At 37.7% G+C, this 19,042-nt stretch overlaps 1 protein-coding gene across 9 annotated transcripts in view; it reads right to left on the bottom strand.

The window, feature by feature from the left end:
* The window catches only part of NSD3 (nuclear receptor binding SET domain protein 3), a 114,649-nt gene that overhangs the window by 76,926 nt on the left and 18,681 nt on the right, over window positions 1-19,042 (bottom strand). For 7 of the 9 annotated variants that reach the window (XM_050801247.1, XM_050801253.1, XM_050801252.1 and 4 more), the window contains exon 2: window positions 1,456-2,174. In XM_050801247.1, the coding sequence (XP_050657204.1) occupies window positions 1,456-2,130 (675 nt within the window). In that variant the 5' untranslated portion in view covers window positions 2,131-2,174. Of the gene's footprint in view, window positions 1-1,455; window positions 9,366-12,268; window positions 13,974-19,042 lie in introns of those variants that run through there. The other 2 variants (XM_050801250.1, XM_050801248.1) reach the window with 2 other exon arrangements.

Below are 19,042 nucleotides of genomic sequence, written 5' to 3'. Positions count from 1 at the left end.
AAATTAGCTGGGCGTGGTGACATGTCTGTAATCCCAGCTACTTGGCAGGCTGAGGCAGGAGAATTGCTTGAATCTGGGAGGCGGAGGTTGCGGTGAGCAGAGATTGAGCCACTGCACTCCAGCATAGGTAACGAGAGTGAAACTCCGTCTCAAAATAAAATAAAACAAAATAAAATCTAAGCACTGTAATCCTGAGCTCTAATAGTTACCTGAAGGTTTAGGTGATATAAAGAACTAGGTATAGCAGATATCTAACAAAGACAGAACTGGTTTTAGAATCTAATTGCAAAATGACTACTAGAAACATCACTGATGACTCTTTATCTCATTACCCAGTTTTATTGTCTTCACAGCATCTAAAGCTATCTGAATTTTTGTACATACATATGCATGCATATATATATGTATTTTCTGGCTCCCCTCACTAGAATATAAGCATCCTGAGAGCAGGCTTTTCATTTCTACTTTTCATTCATTGCAATACCTTTGATTCTTAGAGCATTGCCTAGCACACAGTAGGAGGAGTATTTCACCAACATTTGTTAATGAATAAATAAGAAAACTACAGAAAAATGAGAAAACATGTTGAAATGTCACATTGGGACTTGTGAGAGTCTAGAACCATTGTGACCTTTACTCCAGAAAAACATCACTTGTGAGTTGCATGAAGTAATAGAAGCCAGCTACCAAGGAAAAGATGAGTTGGTAAGAAGTAAACATTTCGTTGAACAGAAAATAACTTATTCAGGCATAACACATATAAAAGCAGATAGCTGTCAGAAAAATAAATATAGTTTTCCTAAGTCAAAGTTTAGAAAACATTTGCAATTCATATTATGAACTCTTCATTTAAGCTAGAATTATTTTTTACATACTTATTATATTATTGCTAAGCAAATTCACGCTGAAACCTCAGATATTAAAAAATTCAGCAGCACATATCTTAAGTTACCTATAAAGGATAATAAAAACTCACCTGAAGTTTTAATCAATATATATTAATACTAACTCTGATTTTAATAAACAGATTTCTATTATTTCAGGTTATTTTGTAGCAAACATTAGCAATGAGTGTTAAATCTAAGCTCTACTGGCAAAAGTTGGTCTAAAATAATGAAAACTCAATATAATTAACTATTTTATCTTTGCCTTTCCTCTTCATTTTCAAAAACCAACCGTCTATTTAAGCAAATGAAAATAACCGAAGCCATTAGGACAAAGAAAAGCAGCAAGATTTGTTTTACATGTTTTTAAAATATTTCTTAACTAATATCCATTCATATATTCAACAAATACTCAGCATCTATTATAATATTCCAAGCACTTTCCTAGTGATTAGAAAAAAGAAATTATCAGAAGGATTCATATTTAAAGAGATAAAAACCAAAAAGATCTCTTGAACTTCCAGTAAATGTGAAATAGAACAAAATTGTTCAAAAAGACTTTTCAACTCACATTTTGTTCCTCTGGTTCTAATTTGGGGATTTTGTGTGACTTGCGCTCTTCAGATCTCGATGAGTCATGCTTGTTGCTTTTTTTCCTCTTTTCTTTTCTGCTTTCATGCTTTGACTTCGTGTGCTCACTTGCCTGTACTTCATTTAAAAGGTCTCCACAAAGGGAAGACTCAAACAATTCCCTGCCATTCTGGATAGTTTTGGTTATTTTTAGTTTAATTTCAGGTGAGCCAGTCTTCTTTGGAATCACAGTTTGTGGTACCGAAGGAGGAGGTGGTGGCTGTGGAGGGGAAGGTTTTTCCAGAATTTCATGTGGTCTTGTGTTTGGAATTTCTGAATGGTAATAGTCAGTGGGGCTAAAGTTTCTAGCTGCACCAAAGCCATTGGCTGACCCATTAGGATACTGACTATATGACTGGTATTTGGTTTGAGTTTCATACACGCTGATTGATGATGGATACCCATTTGTGAGTGGAGGAAGATCTTCTGTTGTAGCTGGGTACTGAAAGCCTTGCTGCAAGGTAGCTTCATATGGTGTTTGGCCACCATCTTCAGCAATGTCACTGTTGTTATCAAAGGCATCCTCCTGACGGATGTTGGCGGAGTCAATGAGTTGAGGTGGTTGCTGAATTGTGTTTCCCATGATCCCTTGCATGAAAGAGAAAGAGAAATCCATTGTTCTGCTCCAGCATCCTTAACTTTCCCTTTCTCTCATCGGGCCTAAAATTATAAAAGAGGGGATTAGAAGGTGTTAATATTATCATTGACTAGAGGCTAATCAACTGAAAAAGGATTAAATTAAAATGTTTTGAACTCAATTTTCATATCCAGATATGCACAGACATTAAACATTTCTAAAACAGATATACCTTTTATCTTCAATGCTTATCTGTTTGAAACTCCTGATTACTTTCACAACAACTGTGGCAACAAGATTTTATCATCACTGCCAACACATGAAATAGTTTTGACATTCCTTTTTATCTCTCAAGTTAGAGATCATAAGTCTCAAGTTAAAACTAGTGTTTGCAAAATAAGCAGTGTCCTGACACATATCAATCTGCTTCCATAAGAACTTCCTTTAACATCATTCATATTTTGTTCAGTGGTTGTTTTAATTACAAAAATAATAAAATGTTATTGCATTTTTTTTTTTTTTTTTTTTTGAGACACAGTATCACTCTGTCACCCAGGCTTGAATGCAGTGGTGCAGTCATGGCTCACTACAGCTTCAACATCCCAGGCTCAGGTGATCCTCCCATCTCAGCCTCCCCAGTAGCTGAAACTCAGGCATGCATCACCACGCCCAGCTAATTTTTGCATTTTTTGTAGACAGGGTTTCACTATGTTGCCCAAGTTGGTCTTGAACTCTGGGGTCAAGCAATCCGTCTGCCTGAGCTTCCCAAAGTGCTAGGATTATAGGCGTCAGCCACCATGCCTGGCCTGCAAATATTTTAAACACCAAAGTGAAAAGGTCTGTTCCTCTCCCCACTTCATTATTCCCACTCTTCTATGCCAAGACAACCACTATAAACACTTTGATGGGTATTCTTTCACATCTTTCTCTACATTTTTACATATAAAAATTTTAAAATAGGGCTTATTCTGTGACTTGCTTATTTAACTTAACAATATATCCTAGATATGCTTCTACATCAGCATGTATAGACAATTTTCATACTTATTCTTTAAATGGTTGCATAGCAAATAAACGTTGTATTTACCATAATGTATTTAACCATTTGTGTACTGATAGTTTCTCGCAATTGTTTGATATAATAAATATGTCTGCAGAAAATCTTGTTTATTTTTATTTATTTTTCTTTTCTTTTCTTTATTCTTTTTTTCAAATAGAGACAGGATCTTGCTGTGTTGCCCAGGTAGGTCTCAAACTCCTGGACTCAAGTAATCCTCCTGCTTCAGCCTCCCAAAGTGCTGAGATTATAGGCATGAGTCACCATGCCTGGCCTGAAACATTCTTGAAACTCGATTTTTGTGCACATATATATTTCTACAGGACAGATTTGAAATTTTGATAGATACTGTAAAATTGTTCTATAGGTTATACTATGTCAATGAACTCTCATACCAATAGTGTGTGATTCTCTACACTGTTGCCAGTATCTACTTATTTTTAACAACTGTTATATATAGCAGAAGCATCTGGGGTACTTTTACAAAATGTATGTGTCAGAGTCTATCTCCTAAAGATTCTAATTGAATAAATCTGGGGTGGGGTCCTGGGCATAAGTTTTTTAAGACTATATCCCCAGTAATTTTGATGCATATTCTTGGTTGGATCATTGCATTATAACTTTTCAATTATTGCATCTCCTCTAGTAGGTGTCTGAAGATGCCTACATTATGTAATAATGTTACAATATACATAAGCATCTGTTAGAAAATGCTACAAGACCACCCTGCCTTGTCATAAGGTATGACAAGTGCACATCACAGGATAGAAGATTAATGGACAATCCATATATTATTTTGATAATTCCATAAGCATTTCTTCTAGAAAGTTCTTTTGAGACGGAGTCTTGCTTTGTTGTCCAGGCTGGAGTGCAGTGGCACAATCTCAGCCCACTGCAAGCTCCGTCTCGCAGGTTCATGCCATTCTCCTGCCTCAGCCTCCCGAGTAGCTAGGACTAGAGGCGCCCACCACCATGTCTGGCTATTTTTTTTGTTGTTGTTGTATTTTTTTTTTTGGTAGGGATGGGGTTTCACCATGTTAGCCAGGATGGTCTCGATCTCCTGACCTCATGATCCGCCCGCCTCGGCCTCCCAAAGTGCTGGGATTACAGGCGTGAGCCACCACACCCGGCCTCTTCTAGAAAGTTCTAAAGCAGGAAGAACAAACCAGTTTTCACAACTATATCAACTCTGATGAACTGATTGTAGCTGCCTGGAATACTGTGAAGAAGGATCCTGAGGCTGGGCGCCATGGCTCACATCTGTAATCCCAGCACTTTGGGAGGCCAAGGTGGGTGGATCACGAGGTCAGGAGTTTGAGACCAGCCTGGCCAATATGGTGAAACCCCGTCTCTACTAAAAATACAAAAATTAGCTGGACATGCTGGCAGGTGCCTGTAATCCCAGCTACTCGGGAGGCTGAGGCAGGAGAATCGTTTGAACCCAGGAGGCAGAGGTTGCCGTGAGCAAAGATCGCACCATTGCAATCCAGCCTGGCCAACAGGGTGAGACTCTGTCTCAAAAAAAAGAGGATCCGGAGGCTACATTCCAGTTCGACTCTGTTAATAACAGAATCATTAACAACACCTATTATTAATAGATTAATAACAGACTGATTAACAGTGTCTACCATCTTGGTTCCAGTAGGTTTGCTGTAATAATAAAACAAATAACCCCAAAAAGCAAATGGAAGAGGGAAACAAAGCTGACAATACACTTTTCAAGGTGTATCCAATTATACAGCTACTGTTTGTTCTGCTAGTAACAAACGGAAATCATTTTGGAAGTCCTAAAATTACAAACAAATGAATAAGACCGCACACAAGAAATTGAACTGTGTGTACTGCTTTGCACTGGCTGGGGGTGGGAGGGATCCAGAGCACTGTCATTTTCTTAGTGTCACCTCAGGGTCAGGCACTTTACACATCAGCTCATTTAATCATCACAACTCTGCAAGATAGGGATTGTGATTTCTGGTTCACAGGTAAAAGAAAGTGAGCTTCAGAGGGGTTAGGTGGCCTGCTTAAACCACAAGGGGGGAGAACTCGAATTTGGATCCAGGCATGTCTGACTCTGAAGTCCATGTTGTTTTTGTTTGTTTGTTTGTTTTGAGACAGGGCCTCACTCTGTTGCCCAGGCTGGAGTGCAGAAACATGCAATCACAGCTCACTGCAGCCTTGACTTCCTGGGTTCAGATGATTCTCTCACCTCAGGCTCCCAAGTAGCTGGGACTACAGGCACGTGCCACACCTGGCTTATTTTTTGTAGTTTTTTGTAGAGATGGAGTTTCACTATGTTGCCCAGGCTGATCTCGAGCTCCTGATGTCCATGATTTTTACTACTGTATCAGTTCTGTTTCCCTCAGCTATCAGTTCTGGGAAAAGAATTCTTTTGTTCAGGTACTTTATTCCTTGGTCACTATCAAAATCACAAATATTCTAATAACCACCATTAACACTTGCATAGTACTCTGTAAGTGCCAGGCACCATTCTAAGTGCTTGACATAAGTAATACATTTAATCCTTCCAGCAACCTTCATGTAGATATTATCTCCTATTATACATAGGGATATAGAGGCACAGAGAAGTTAAATGACTTGCTCAAGTGCACATGGCTAGTAATTAATTGACAGAGCTAAGATTCAACCCAAGCAGTCTGGTTTCAGGGTCTGTGCTCCTGATTAGCATACCATATTTACTGACAATGTTTAAGAACTGAAACATTACCTTAATTTAACTTTTGGCAAAAATGTATAGCTCACAGCAACAGACATAAGAAGGAAATGTTCAAAAATTCTGTTAACAAGCATGGAGCAACTACACAGGCAGAATTCAAAAGTTCTCATTTATACTTCCAACTTGAAGGCAAGTCAAATAATGACATCTAACAAGATGCAACCTGTGTTTTTGGTTCTTATAACTGTCATATACAAGCTCAGCTTCCAGATTCGTCTCCCAAATTGCAGTCTTCAGGGTTTTTCAGGCATATGTATTCAGAGACTGAGATTTCTGATGCATTTGATTGAGTTTCAAACACAAGAAGTTTTATATTTTCCCCTTTTCCTGTCTTCTCTAGCCCTAACTTCAAATATCTCATTTTAGTCTGAACTAAGAAAATAACATTACCTTCTTATAATTACACAGGAGTCCACGGAGTGAACTCATATGCATTCATATCACAGAGTGTTTTCATATACATTTGTATTTGATCCTCAAAACAACTCTGTCAGACTGGCAGGGCAAGGTGTGCATTAACTCCATTTTTTAGGTATCTACATAGAACACTTGAAATACTGACTTTCCACAAAGCTAATTAGTAATAAAGCTTGAAAAATAATCACTCTCCTGATTTCTAATCCTGTGCTCTTTTTCACAATATCCCATCGCCAGAGAATAACCAACTACTTAAGGACAACTACACTAAATCCTTAAAAGTCATTAGTTCAAAACTAAATGCACTGTCCTTTTCCTAGCACAATGTCCCTTTCAGACTACCCCAGTCTGTCATTGCTTCCATCACTTTTCTAGCTTCCCAGACTAGAAATCTCAGGCTCATGGGTGATTGATTCTTCCCTCTTTGTTAAGCCATAAAACTAGTCATTTAGCAAATCTTGCATTTTCTTCCTTTGAAGTATTCTTCCCAGTGCTTCGACTGAATCTGAAGTAAAGAAATAATCAGACAAATCCAAAATGGGTGATATTCTCCCAGACAACTGGCCTGGGCTCTTCAAAAAAGCTAATGTCTAAAACAAACAAAAGGTGGAAAGACTATTCTAGATTTAAAAGAGATAAGATTTATCAACCCAATACAATGCATGAACTTTGATTATATCCTGGATTTAAATACACACAAACACCAGATTAAACAGATATTATGGAGACAACTAGAGAATTTTAAAATATGAACTGGCTTTAAACAATGGAGCTATTAATTTCAAGGGCCTGATAATGCTATTCTGTTTATATACGAGAATGTTCTCATTCTTAGGAGAGCTATGCTGAAATACGCGGTAAAGAGATAAAGTGTCATGGTATCTACAACTTTGAAATGGTTCAGAATTTTTAAAAAGGTATATATACCTAGAGTAAAGCAAAGGAGACAAAATTTTAACAACTGGTGAATCTAGGTGTTCAATGTAAATTCTTTTAACTTTTCTAAAGGTTTGAAAATTTTAAAACTGAAAAGCTTGGGGAAAAAAACCCCAAATGATTTGGCTAGTGTTTGGAAGAAGTACTAAAAATAAAAAGCTACAGGTACCTAAGGTATATGAGCCTCCATTAAATTCTGGTGCCATGTTCTGAGCAAACAAGCTAAAGCAGCCACATTGTTATATTTTCTAGAAACCCTAAGCATGAAGCAAGCCATACTTCTTCATATTACGCCTCCAAATAATACAACAATGCAATCAAGAAAGCAGTTTCGGTGGTTTATAAAAACAGATATTTTGGGACTACATCTACATTTCTTTACATAGTGATTTTTATGGGCAGTGGGGTCTGGCGGCCAGCCTTCACACAGCAGACACACCAACTGACACAATGGTTAAGACCTTACTAAATTAGGAGGCTCTACTGAGCACCATGCTTGAGAGCACAGGTTCAGAATCCACCTAAGTTCAAAAGCATACTTCAAGTCTTGCTGGCTGTGTGACTTTAGGCAACTTATTCAGTACCTCTAATCCTCAGTTTCCTTAGCCAGAAATGTTGGATACCTGTAATTGTGTACCTTGTACAGGGTTGCTGTAAGAATTAAGAGTTAATCTACGAACAGCACTTAAGACAGAGCCTGGCATACAGTTAGAGCCTGGCCACTTGTTGGCTATTATTATCATTCATTGCAATGCTGGGCACACAAAACTGGTAAAAAGTTAAAAAAAAAAAAAAAAAAAATCACTGACCTACAGGTACTTTCAATCTCTTTAGCAAGATAATGTAAGATTTTGAGAGTAAGACACATAAAATAGTAGCAAACAGTGTGAAACAGAAGGTGACTAAGAATTGAATTGTGTTACTACTACAATTGTGACAGACATCTGAGAAGAACAATGCTGGGCAAGGAGGCTTTTAGGCCACAAGAAACAAGTAGGATGTGGAAGTAAGGTGTTCTTCACGCACTGCTTTTCAAACTACTTGGTACAGGCCAGCAAAAATTCTTATACCTTTGTCCTTAATAAATCCCTGATAAAGATGGTGTGTTCAGTTCATTTTTAAAGCAATAATATTAATGGCTAACATTTGAGAGCTTAGTGTCAATACTATTCTACACGTTTTACATTTGTTATATTATTTTACTTCACAGAACACCCCTTTGAGGAAATACTATTACTATCCCATTTTACAAATGAAAAATCAAGGCCAATATGATCACATAACTTGCCCATAGTCTGAGATCAAGTAAATGGAGGGTTCAAACACACACTGTGTTCCACAGCATTGGCTCTTAACAAGAAAGCTTACTTCCCACAATTCCTAAACATGTAAAGTAAACAACAGAACCTCACTTCACACTTCTGCACTCCCACTCCCCAGAGTTAACTAACAATTTGGTGGGAGACTAAATAATTGTACTAATCTATCCATTCTAATATGTACTTTCAAGTCAATGAAATCACCACATAAAACCATTTCTGATAAATTCATCATCTGAACAATGTTTCTACGCTAATTTTTTTAAAAAGATAAATCAATGAATACTTATAATTTTGCTGAAACTATACAGTTTTAAATAAGCAAAAAAAGTTGAAAATTATCAATTAAAGCTTTAGTGCTCTTATTATTTACCAACTTATTCATGGTGGTGGGGGGTGGTGGGGTGATAACAGAAAAATTTATAAAATCCTTAAGCCAAATCACAGATACAGAGTTTAAAAAAACAAAAAAGCAGGAAAAGAAATCAAGCCAGGCATAGTGGCTCATGCCTGCAATCCCAGCTCCTTAGGAGGCTGAAGTAGAGGGACTGTTTGAAGCCAGGCATTTAAGACCACCCTGGGTGACGCAGTAAAACTCTTTCTCTAAAATAAAAAAAGAGAGCAAGAGAGAGAAAGAAAGAAATCATGTCACGTGTTTCAGATGAACAACCTGAGCCTATAAATATCAATTAAGTATTCATAATGTGCTAAATTTATAGTTTAAATCACTATAACAAATTCATAAACAATTATTTCTGTGGAATGTATTGCTGGAGTCTATAGAATTACATGTTGTGCTGTATATATTCATTTTTTTCTATGTTTAAAATGCCAGTCTCAGGCCGGGCGCGGTGGCTCAAGCCTGTAATCCCAGCACTTTGGGAGGCCGAGACGGGTGGATCAGGAGGTCAGGAGATCAAGACCATCCTGGCTGACACGGTGAAACCCCGTCTCTACTAAAAAATACAAAAAACTAGCCGGGCGATGTGGCGGACGCCTGTAGTCCCAGCTACTCGGGAGGCTGAGGCAGGAGAATGGCGTAAACCCAGGAGGCGGAGCTTGCAGTGAGCTGAGATCCGGCCACTGCACTCCAGCCTGGGCGACAGAGCGAGACTCCGTCTCAAAAAAACAAATAAATAAAATAAAATAAAATAAAATGCCAGTCTCTTCTCAATAAAAGAAAGTTTATATTTAATTATACTTAAAAATTCCTTAGGCTGGGAGCAGTGGCTTACGCTTGTAATCCTAGCACTTTGGGAGAGTGAGGTGGGTAGATCACCCGAGGTCAGGAGTTTGAGACCAGCCTGGCTAACATGGCGAAACCCTGTTTCTATTAAAAATACAAAAAGTAGTCAGGCGTGGTGGTGTGCGCCTGTAATCCCAGGTACTTGGGAAGCTGAGGCAGGAAAACTGCTTGAATCCGAGCGGCGGAGGTTGCAGTGAGCTGAGATTGTGCCACTGCACTCCAGCCTGGATGATAGAGTGAGACATCATCTCAAAAAAAAAAAAAAGAAAGAAAAAAAATTCCTCACATTGATATCATTATTTAAGCCCTTTGGAATTTGAAGTGGTTTTAAGATGTCATATAAATTGCCTATTTCTGTTTTCAGACCCAGCTACTCTACAAATATATTCCTAGGTTAATCTGTAAATCTAACCACATCACTCTCCTGATTAAAATCCTTCAATGGTTTCCTATTGCCCAGAAAAAAGCCATGCACCTAGACTGACAGACCATGTAAGACCCTCCAAACAAAGTCGCTAACCTACCTCTTCAACCCCAAGTCATTTTTGTACTCTAGTAATATAAAATCACTGGAAATTTCTGTGCACACCATAATTTCACTCCTCTGTACCTTTACTAATGTTATATCCTATCCATAATACACCCTTTTCCTTTTTTATTTTTTTTTGCTTGACTCTTAACCATTTTTTGAGCTCAGAATGTCATTTCCAAGAAGTAGTCACTTAAGCTCTAAGTTAGTCTGAGTAACTTTCCTCTGTGTTCTAAGATATTCTATGCATGCCTCTTAGAATTATTCATAAAACAATCTGTTTATGTGAGTTTTCTAAAGAGCAGGAAGTAATGTTATTCCCATATATGCTCTTGAAACCTAACTCAAAGGCTCAGAGAAGGGACTCCAATGAATCTTTCAAACTAAACTGCATAAACTTAAAGAAGTTATTTTATATAAATGAAATGCTTCACAGAGCTGCTGTGGGTCTTTGCATGGAGGTAGTAAAAGAATATAAAAGCAGTTACAATCTCCTCAGGTAATATATCCTTGGTAAAATGAGACTAACAACTTAGCTCACTTAGATGCCACTGAGATTCTCTTTAGTTCTCAACTGAACTTTCATGAAGGTTTAAAGTTCCAAGAGACTGGAATGAAGTCAAATAAACTTCCAGAGGGAGTGTTAACCCAATCAAATACCAAGATATATTTAAAAAAAGAAACCCATATGAATATATCTATTTAAAACCTTATTAATGTAGATCCGAAATTCAGAATGTAGAAGCTCTCAAAATACAATCGTCATAGTTGTAGTTAATTGAATCAGTATGGAAATCAATCTATTTACCAAAGCTGTTCTAGTAAACATAATCAATCATATACTATAAAACAAAGTATACTTGATAGATGTACATTAGAATTTTTACAGCTAGAAAAAAATAGTGGAATACACTATGATTTTCACAACACAGAGGAAGAGGGTGGTCTTCCTTTACCCCAGGATAAACAAGGGATCCAGATGTTTCTTTATGTGAACTGTTGCAAGGAATATTTCTCAAGGTTTATGATAAATCCACACTCAATGTGTTTCCATAGTAACAGGAATGGAGTGCATGCAGACAGTCTACAGTAACGAACCAAATATGCTGGTTCTTGAAAACCTGGCATGTTTGGCAATTTATGCAGCAAAAATATTATTTAAAAAAAATTTTAAGATACATAATGTTAAAAAACTAGAGTGTTATTTTGTTTTAAAATCAAAAGATTGAAATGCAGTACATAAAGACAAGCTTAAGCATAGATTCTGTGAAGTATAAAGAGAAAGCTATCAAATATATTCATATACTAATTTCTAACTGAATGATCACTTAATGTTTCAGTGATCCTGTATTTGGATCTTGTCTTTGAAATCAATTTAATATGTACATACACACAAAGCCCCCATAAAAACATCTTCTGAATGTGACTCATATTTGATCACAGAATATAAAGATCTCTGAGTAACAGGGACAACATCAAGGGAGATTCTTGTTTTACATTTTTTTCCCCAAATTGACACCAAGAAGAAAATGGGGGGAAAGGAACAGTTAATTTTTTTTTTAACATGCTCCATTATTTTCAGTACATGGGTTTGGTAGGGTGAAACCAGAAACTCTATGAAGAAAAAATGCATAACTATAGGAAGATGCTAAAATCCTCTAACGTCAGTTTTTTAAAAAGACTCCATTCTTTCTGATTCTGTGTTCTACTAATATTTTAATTAAGTATAGGATCAGAGTGACCCTTTGACTACAACTTATAAATTCTGGTATTGCCCATTTGGGCTTTCATAATTTAAAAATTTTTAGTAATATAGTAACAAATGTGTATTGTTTTAAAATAATGGAGGTATGTTTTAATGCTATTTATTGTGAAACTGCAGCCCCTCATCCCTTTTTGAAGTAATACATACACATTTTTAAAGGACCCAAACACATACCTTTAAAAATCAGCAAAACCAAACTGCTATGAAGTATGAACAGAAGCAAAAGTCAATTTCTACTGTCTGGACCGGACACAAATTACATTAAAAATCAATATTCTTCCTTTTCAAGCCATGAGTCCTTTCTAATCACATTTTCACTTCACCCTCACCCTACACGTACACAAGAAAAAGCAGAGATGGGGGTGTGGACTTCTGGAGGAAACAAAAAGTAAAACCCAACCACCTGGTTCTAAGAACTTGACCACGCCCCTATGGTACTAAAAAGGAAATGAACAAAAATGTTTATCTTTTATTCACTAAAAGCAGCTACAATCGATAGAATCTAATCTAGCCCTCACTACAGACAAAAGCAATAACCAAATTTGGTACAGTGACTATACAACTCAACATTAACTTTCAAACAAAATGGATCCTGCTTGAAAATGTTTTGTCAAGGAAATAAAAATGAAATTACGAATGCAAGTGATTGTTCCATTTGTCTTTAGATTATTTTATCCTTTGAGGGTAAAATAGATCTCACTATTTCACCCACAAACAAAATACAGTGCTTTTAGTGGCATCCAAGTGTTATACAGTTGGCAGTTACAGTTATCCAAAAAGTTTGAACCACAATAGTAAAATGCAAATTATTTCTGACTAAAATGTGGGCATTTCCTCTCAAACGATTTTTTTTTTTTTTTGGAGGCAGGGTCTCACTCTGTTACTGAGGCTGGAATGCAGTGGCACAATCACAGCTCATGGCAGCCTCAATTTCCTGGGCTCAGGTGATTCGCCCACCTCAGCCTCCCAAGGAGCTGGGACTATAGGCGTGCGCCACCATGGCGGGCTAATTTTTAAAATTTGTTATAGAGACAGGGTTTTACCATGTTGCCCAGGCTGGTCTTGAACTCCTGAACTCAAGTAATCCTTCCACTTTGGCTGGGATTACAGCCATGAGCCACTGTGCCAGTCCAAACAATTTCTTAAATTCCCATGGTAATGCATATACTTGGACTTCTCAGATTCAAAGGCCATTATATATTAATTCTATAAGCACTTAACACATTTTTAGTTCTCCTACAGCTTTTTTAACGAAAACTTGAGGATGTCAAAATTATGAAGTTTGAAAAGACTGCTGGTCAAACTCTGAATCATTTAAAGAAGTTTACTACCATTCTGGTTGAGGCTGACTCTTTCAAAGCTTAAGGCTATGATTTAGGGGAAAACATTTTCCTGTACTACTTTTCAGCAGTTATACTAATAAAACATCAATTCTCCAAATGACACAAAGGGCTTACAGCATTTTAGTATGTAAAACAAATGTTCTATATTAGTAAACCTTATCTGTATATCTTGACTTAAAGGTACTTTCCGTGGTAGCCTTAGAAAGAACTCTAAGCTGCTGACTAATTTCTTGGTTAAACTGGAAAATCTGCTTGCTTAAAAAATAAACAATTTGGGAAAAATACATTCCCTTTATATTTTCACGTAATTTTACTCACTTGCCTCCAATACATGAAGCAAATCACGTCATTTTTGTATAATTACTAACAACATGCATCCAAAACAAAGTAGTCTAGCTCCATCTATATATAATAAACTCAAGATGTATCAACCAAAGTTACCCTTCCAGAACAGGATTTGCTATATGACATTTAGTCATTAAACAACTAAGCAAAAGCATAAGAAGGACCACTCTTTTCAATAAATGAAGGAGAAATAATTTTTTTTTTTTTTGAGACAGAGTCTCTGTCACCCTGGCTGCAGTGCAGCAGTGCCATCTTAGCTCACTGCAACCTCCGCCTCCCAAGTTTAAGTAATTCTCCTGCCTCAGCCTCCTGAGTAGCTGGAATTACAGGCACGCACCACCAAGCCCGGCTAATTTTTGTATTATTAGTAGTGATGGGGTTTCACCATGTTGGCCAGGCTGGTTTCAAACTCCTGACTTCAAGTGATCCACCCGCCTCAGACTCCCAAAGTGCTAGGATTACAGGTGTGAGCCACCACGCCCAGACTAATTTTGGTATTTTTAACACAGACAGGGTTTCACCGTGTTGGCCAGACTGGTCTCCAACTCCTGGCCTCAAGCAATCTGCCTGCCTTGACCTCCCAAAGTGCTGGGCTTGTAGGCACTGCTCCCAGCCAGAAATAAATTACATTTGACACTTGAACAATAAAAACAAAACAAATAAATATTGGTGATTTTTTCTTCTTCCTCCTCACTGAGATACAGTATTTTTGTCTTTCTTTTTTGGGGTCTCACTATATTGCCCAGGCTGGAGTGCAGTGGCTGTTCATATATGGGATCATAGTGCCCTGAGGCCTTGAACTCCTGGGCTCAAGTGATCCTCATGCCTCAGCCTTCTGAGCAGCTGGGACTAAAGGTGCACACTAATGCACCTGAATTGTCCTATTTTCTTAAATACACAGTAATATTCCTATATAATACCCTGCTAATCTATCAAATTTACTCAATTTAAATAAGAATTAAGCCACATGCCATATAATTCCATTTACATGAAATGTCCAGAAGAGGCAAATCCATATAGACAGAAAGATGATTGGTGATTGCTAGGATTCGGGAGGAGGGAAGGAATGGAGGGTGACTGCTAATGCATACAGGGTCTCTTTTTGGGGTGATGGAATGTTCTGGAATTAGACAGTGGTGATGACTGCACAACCTTGTGAACATACTAAAGATCACTGAATTGTATACTTTAAAAGGGTGAATTTTATGCAACATAAATTACATCTCAACAAAAAAGTGCTCTAAAAAAATCAACAAGGCATTTATGTATGTTTCTCAACAATAAAGTCTCCAATACCTAAAGAATTACTGATTTGTACACATGTTAAATGTGCTTAAAATAAAAACCTTTATTCTTATCATTAAGCTACAGTAATTAAAAGGTGAGGTACTAGAAAAAGATGGACAATGAAACAGAATAAGATCCTAGGCACAGAACCATTCTATGGGAACGTGACATACAACAGAAGCAGCACTGCAGAGTAGCCAGAAAAGGATAGAAGATTCAAAGAATGGTCCTGGGACAACTGCTTATCCATAGAGAAAAAAATTTAGATACTCACCACGTAATGTATCAACCCCAGGTGGATTAAAGAGCTCGTATACACAGTAAAACTTTAAAACTTTTAAGAAAAAACAAAAATATGAACAGGACATCTTTCTGAACTCAGGCTGGGAAATGATTTCTTAAATATATAACAAGTATACAACATAAAGGAAATGATTAATGAAATCAACGATGTTAATTTTAAAAGCTGTATCACAAAAGACAACACAAGTGGAAAGATAAATCCCCAGACTGGGAGAAGATAGCCGCAATGCATAAATTCAAGCTCAGTTCTACCTTCCAACTTTCTTCTGGATCTGCCCGATTCTTGCTGTGTTCATTGGCTGTGTCTTACCATTTCTCATCTGCATTAGAACAACATCTTCTTAGCTATTCTTCTTACTTCCAACCCTGTCTACCTCCAATCCACCCTCTACGACATTGACAATGCTTAAAAACAAAACCCCAAACCATTTAAATTTAGTAACATTCCATGGCTCCTCATGCCTCAGCATAAAATCCAAAGGCCCTTCATAATGTGGCCCCTGCTTCTTTGTCCGGCCACCTCTCCTGCTGCTTTGGACTACCCATCTTGCCCTCCACCATCCTAGCTTTTCCTCTCTTATCTCCCACTCAACCTTAAAGATTCTATTCAGAGGTGTGAAAATACTCCAAGAAGCTTTTCCAGAACATCCCCACATACCACACACCCTCTGAAGCCAGAATGCATATTCCCTTCTGCTGGCATGGCATCCTACTATACTCGATCAGAGCACTAAACACATTCTACAGGCCATCCTGACATACAGGAAGGGTGTGTGCATAAGTGAATGTGACCTCAAAACATTTGTGTAAGAAAGAATAGTAAAATACTTTATTACAGAAATTCTAGACACCTGCTGCTGTTTAATTGTCCTCTGAATGCTGAGACAAGGTTGTGCTGAGGTTCAAGTGAATACTTCCTTCCCTTCCACTCTGCTGCTGCAGCAATGGGAAGGTGACCAAAAGTTACAGCCAGTTGTCCCCACCCCAACCTACACAGGCTTCTCTAATAAAACAAATATTTATTGAGCACCTATTGACCAGACACTGAGCTAAGCACTAAAGTTATAAGGATGAAAATTCAGACAAGGTCCCTGCAGCCATACAGCTTACATCACCATGTGGAAGAGACGGAGACAGAAAGGCAATAAAAGGAAAGTGCTGGAGATGAGGCTTGGAAATCGCCCTTCATGAGATGCATTTATTCATTTCACACTGAGTGCCTGCATGATGTCAAGTCCTGGGTATCAGAGAACAAATCCTTGTTTTCTGATCCCTACTGACAGAAAGGGACAAGTGTCCTGGATGACAAAGGAAAATATCCAGGGTTGAGAAGCTGGGGGTGTGACGACGGGGCGAGAGGATGCAGGGGACCTCTGGCATTTTTGGCCTAGGAAACAAGTTCTAACCTGCAGTAGAAGAGACAGGGGCTCCCTTCCAAAGACCTACTATAAACCAGTACCTAAAGACTTCCATTGAGAACCTTCTTGGCTTCTTAGTATCACAGGTTTCAAATGATCTAGATTTTTAGAAGGGCTTTTCTTGATGTGTTGCAAAACCAAATTATAAGTATTTAATGAAAGCACACTATAAAATTCCAGGAAATAAAAACAACTTAGATGCCAGAGAATACGGACAGACTGAAAGTTTGAGAACATGAAACTAGTTCATCCTTGAACTCCCAGAGCCAACTATAGTGCCTGGCACATTATCAATAAGCAAATCAATCCAAAACAGAATAGAGTATTACAGTAAGGCGAGGGGAGGCAGGGGGGGCACAAGATTGGATTAACAATTTAAATAGCTTAATATGTGCTAATACCATTAAGTAACTAGTATTATTGAAATATCACAGGCTGTTTTTTAATGGCATGGATTTTGAACTGAGTGTACAGATTTGTTTTTCCCTTCCTAAGAAAGGCCTCATAAACATAACGTCACTCAGAGGAAAACACAAAAAAATTTTGCCCCAATTATTTTTAAACTTTTAAAAAAGTTTAGTATATAATTTTTTTTTAATTTTAGCAAGTAATCTTTTCATTAGAAAATTTAAATTAGATGCTATTTTATTAAGTGCTCAAAATACAGTGTAAATACATCATCCAAGAGTCACAACTTGACGAGAATTTTTTTCAATAAACTTTAAACATTTACATAACCACATTAAATATGATGTGCTGTACCAAGAATCTAATAATAATTCTACAAGCAGATATAAACAATTGACAACATATTGTGATTCATATTTTCCTAAACAGTGGGGATATTATGATATGAAGCTTTGTCTTTTGTATCAGTACACAAAACCTACATTCACTATGAACAGCATAAGAGAAACTGTCACAACATCATCACTGTAGAACATAACACATGATGAGAATCTGAAACTCTAATAAAACGACTTCCTTTTTTGTATCATTTATAGACTAATGCAAAACCTGTGCTCAATATAAAATCAATTTATTTTGGAATGTCATGAGATATTTAGGTGTCTTTGAGTAACTTCAGTGCTTAGAGAATTGTCAAATGTGTACTGATAACTGATGTTCAGATTAATCTTTAGTTTCCAAAGCAAAGTGTAGTAGTGCCTTCAGTCATGGAAAGAAAAACAAAATAAAACTACTTCCGTGCTAACAAAGGTACTGCGTACTTCTACATCTTGCTCACTGCTGTATCCCCGTCCCCTAGTATGTGAGGGAAGAAAGCTGCTAAATGAACATAGGAATGGCAGCAAACACAATGCTGCAATGGAGAGATTATCCTACACTATTCAGGTGGACCCAACATAATCACAAGGATCCTCATCATCCTTTTGGTGGGAAGGATCAGACTCAGAGATTTCAAGACTGCTGACTTTGAAAATGGAGGAAGAGGGCCGGGCATGGTAGCTTATGCTTGTAATCTCAGCACTTTGGGAGGCATAGGCGAGTGGCTCACTTGAGGTCAGGACTTTGAGAGCAGCCTGGCCAACATAGTGAGACTCTACCTCTACTAAAAATACAAAAATTAGCTGGGCATGGTGGCGTGTGCCTGTAGTCCCAGCTACTCTGGAGGCTGAGGCAGGAGAATCACTTGAATCCAGGAGGCAGAGGTTGCCATGAGCTGAGATCACACCTGCACTCTAGCCTGGGTAACAGAGTGAGACTCCGTCGCAAAAAAAAAAAAAAAAAAGGAAGGAAGCAGCTAGATAAATCAAGGTAACAGTTACTCTCCTACAGCCTCCAGAAGGAACGCAGCTTTGCCGACATCTTGATTTTAGTCCCATGTCAGACATCACAAAATTTAGAAGAATAAATCTGTGTCATTTAAAGCCATTAAGTTTGTTGTAATTTGTTACAGCAGCAACAAGGGATTTTCTGAAAGCCTTTCCACTCACTTGGTTGTCTTCAGTTTCAGGAGCATCCCTATAAACAGAAGGAGGGGAATTCCTAGATTCATTAACCTCAGATTTGGGGTACCTAAAATAGAAATATCACTTAAAAAAGAAGTCTTAGGCTAGGCGCAGTGGCTCACGCCTAAATCCCAGCACTTTGGGAGGCCAAGGTGGGCGAATCACTTAAGGTCAGGAGTTCAAGACCAGCCTGGCCAACCTGGTGAAAGCTCATGTCTACTAAAAATACAAAAAAAAAAAAAAATTAGCTGGGCGTGGTGGTGCTCATTTGTAGTCCCAGCT

Source organism: Macaca thibetana, chromosome 8 (assembly GCF_024542745.1).
Source record: "Macaca thibetana thibetana isolate TM-01 chromosome 8, ASM2454274v1, whole genome shotgun sequence".
Taxonomy (NCBI): Eukaryota; Metazoa; Chordata; class Mammalia; order Primates; family Cercopithecidae; genus Macaca; species Macaca thibetana.
Note: the sequence above shows the minus strand (reverse complement) of the source record. Positions and strands in the feature narration are given on the sequence as shown.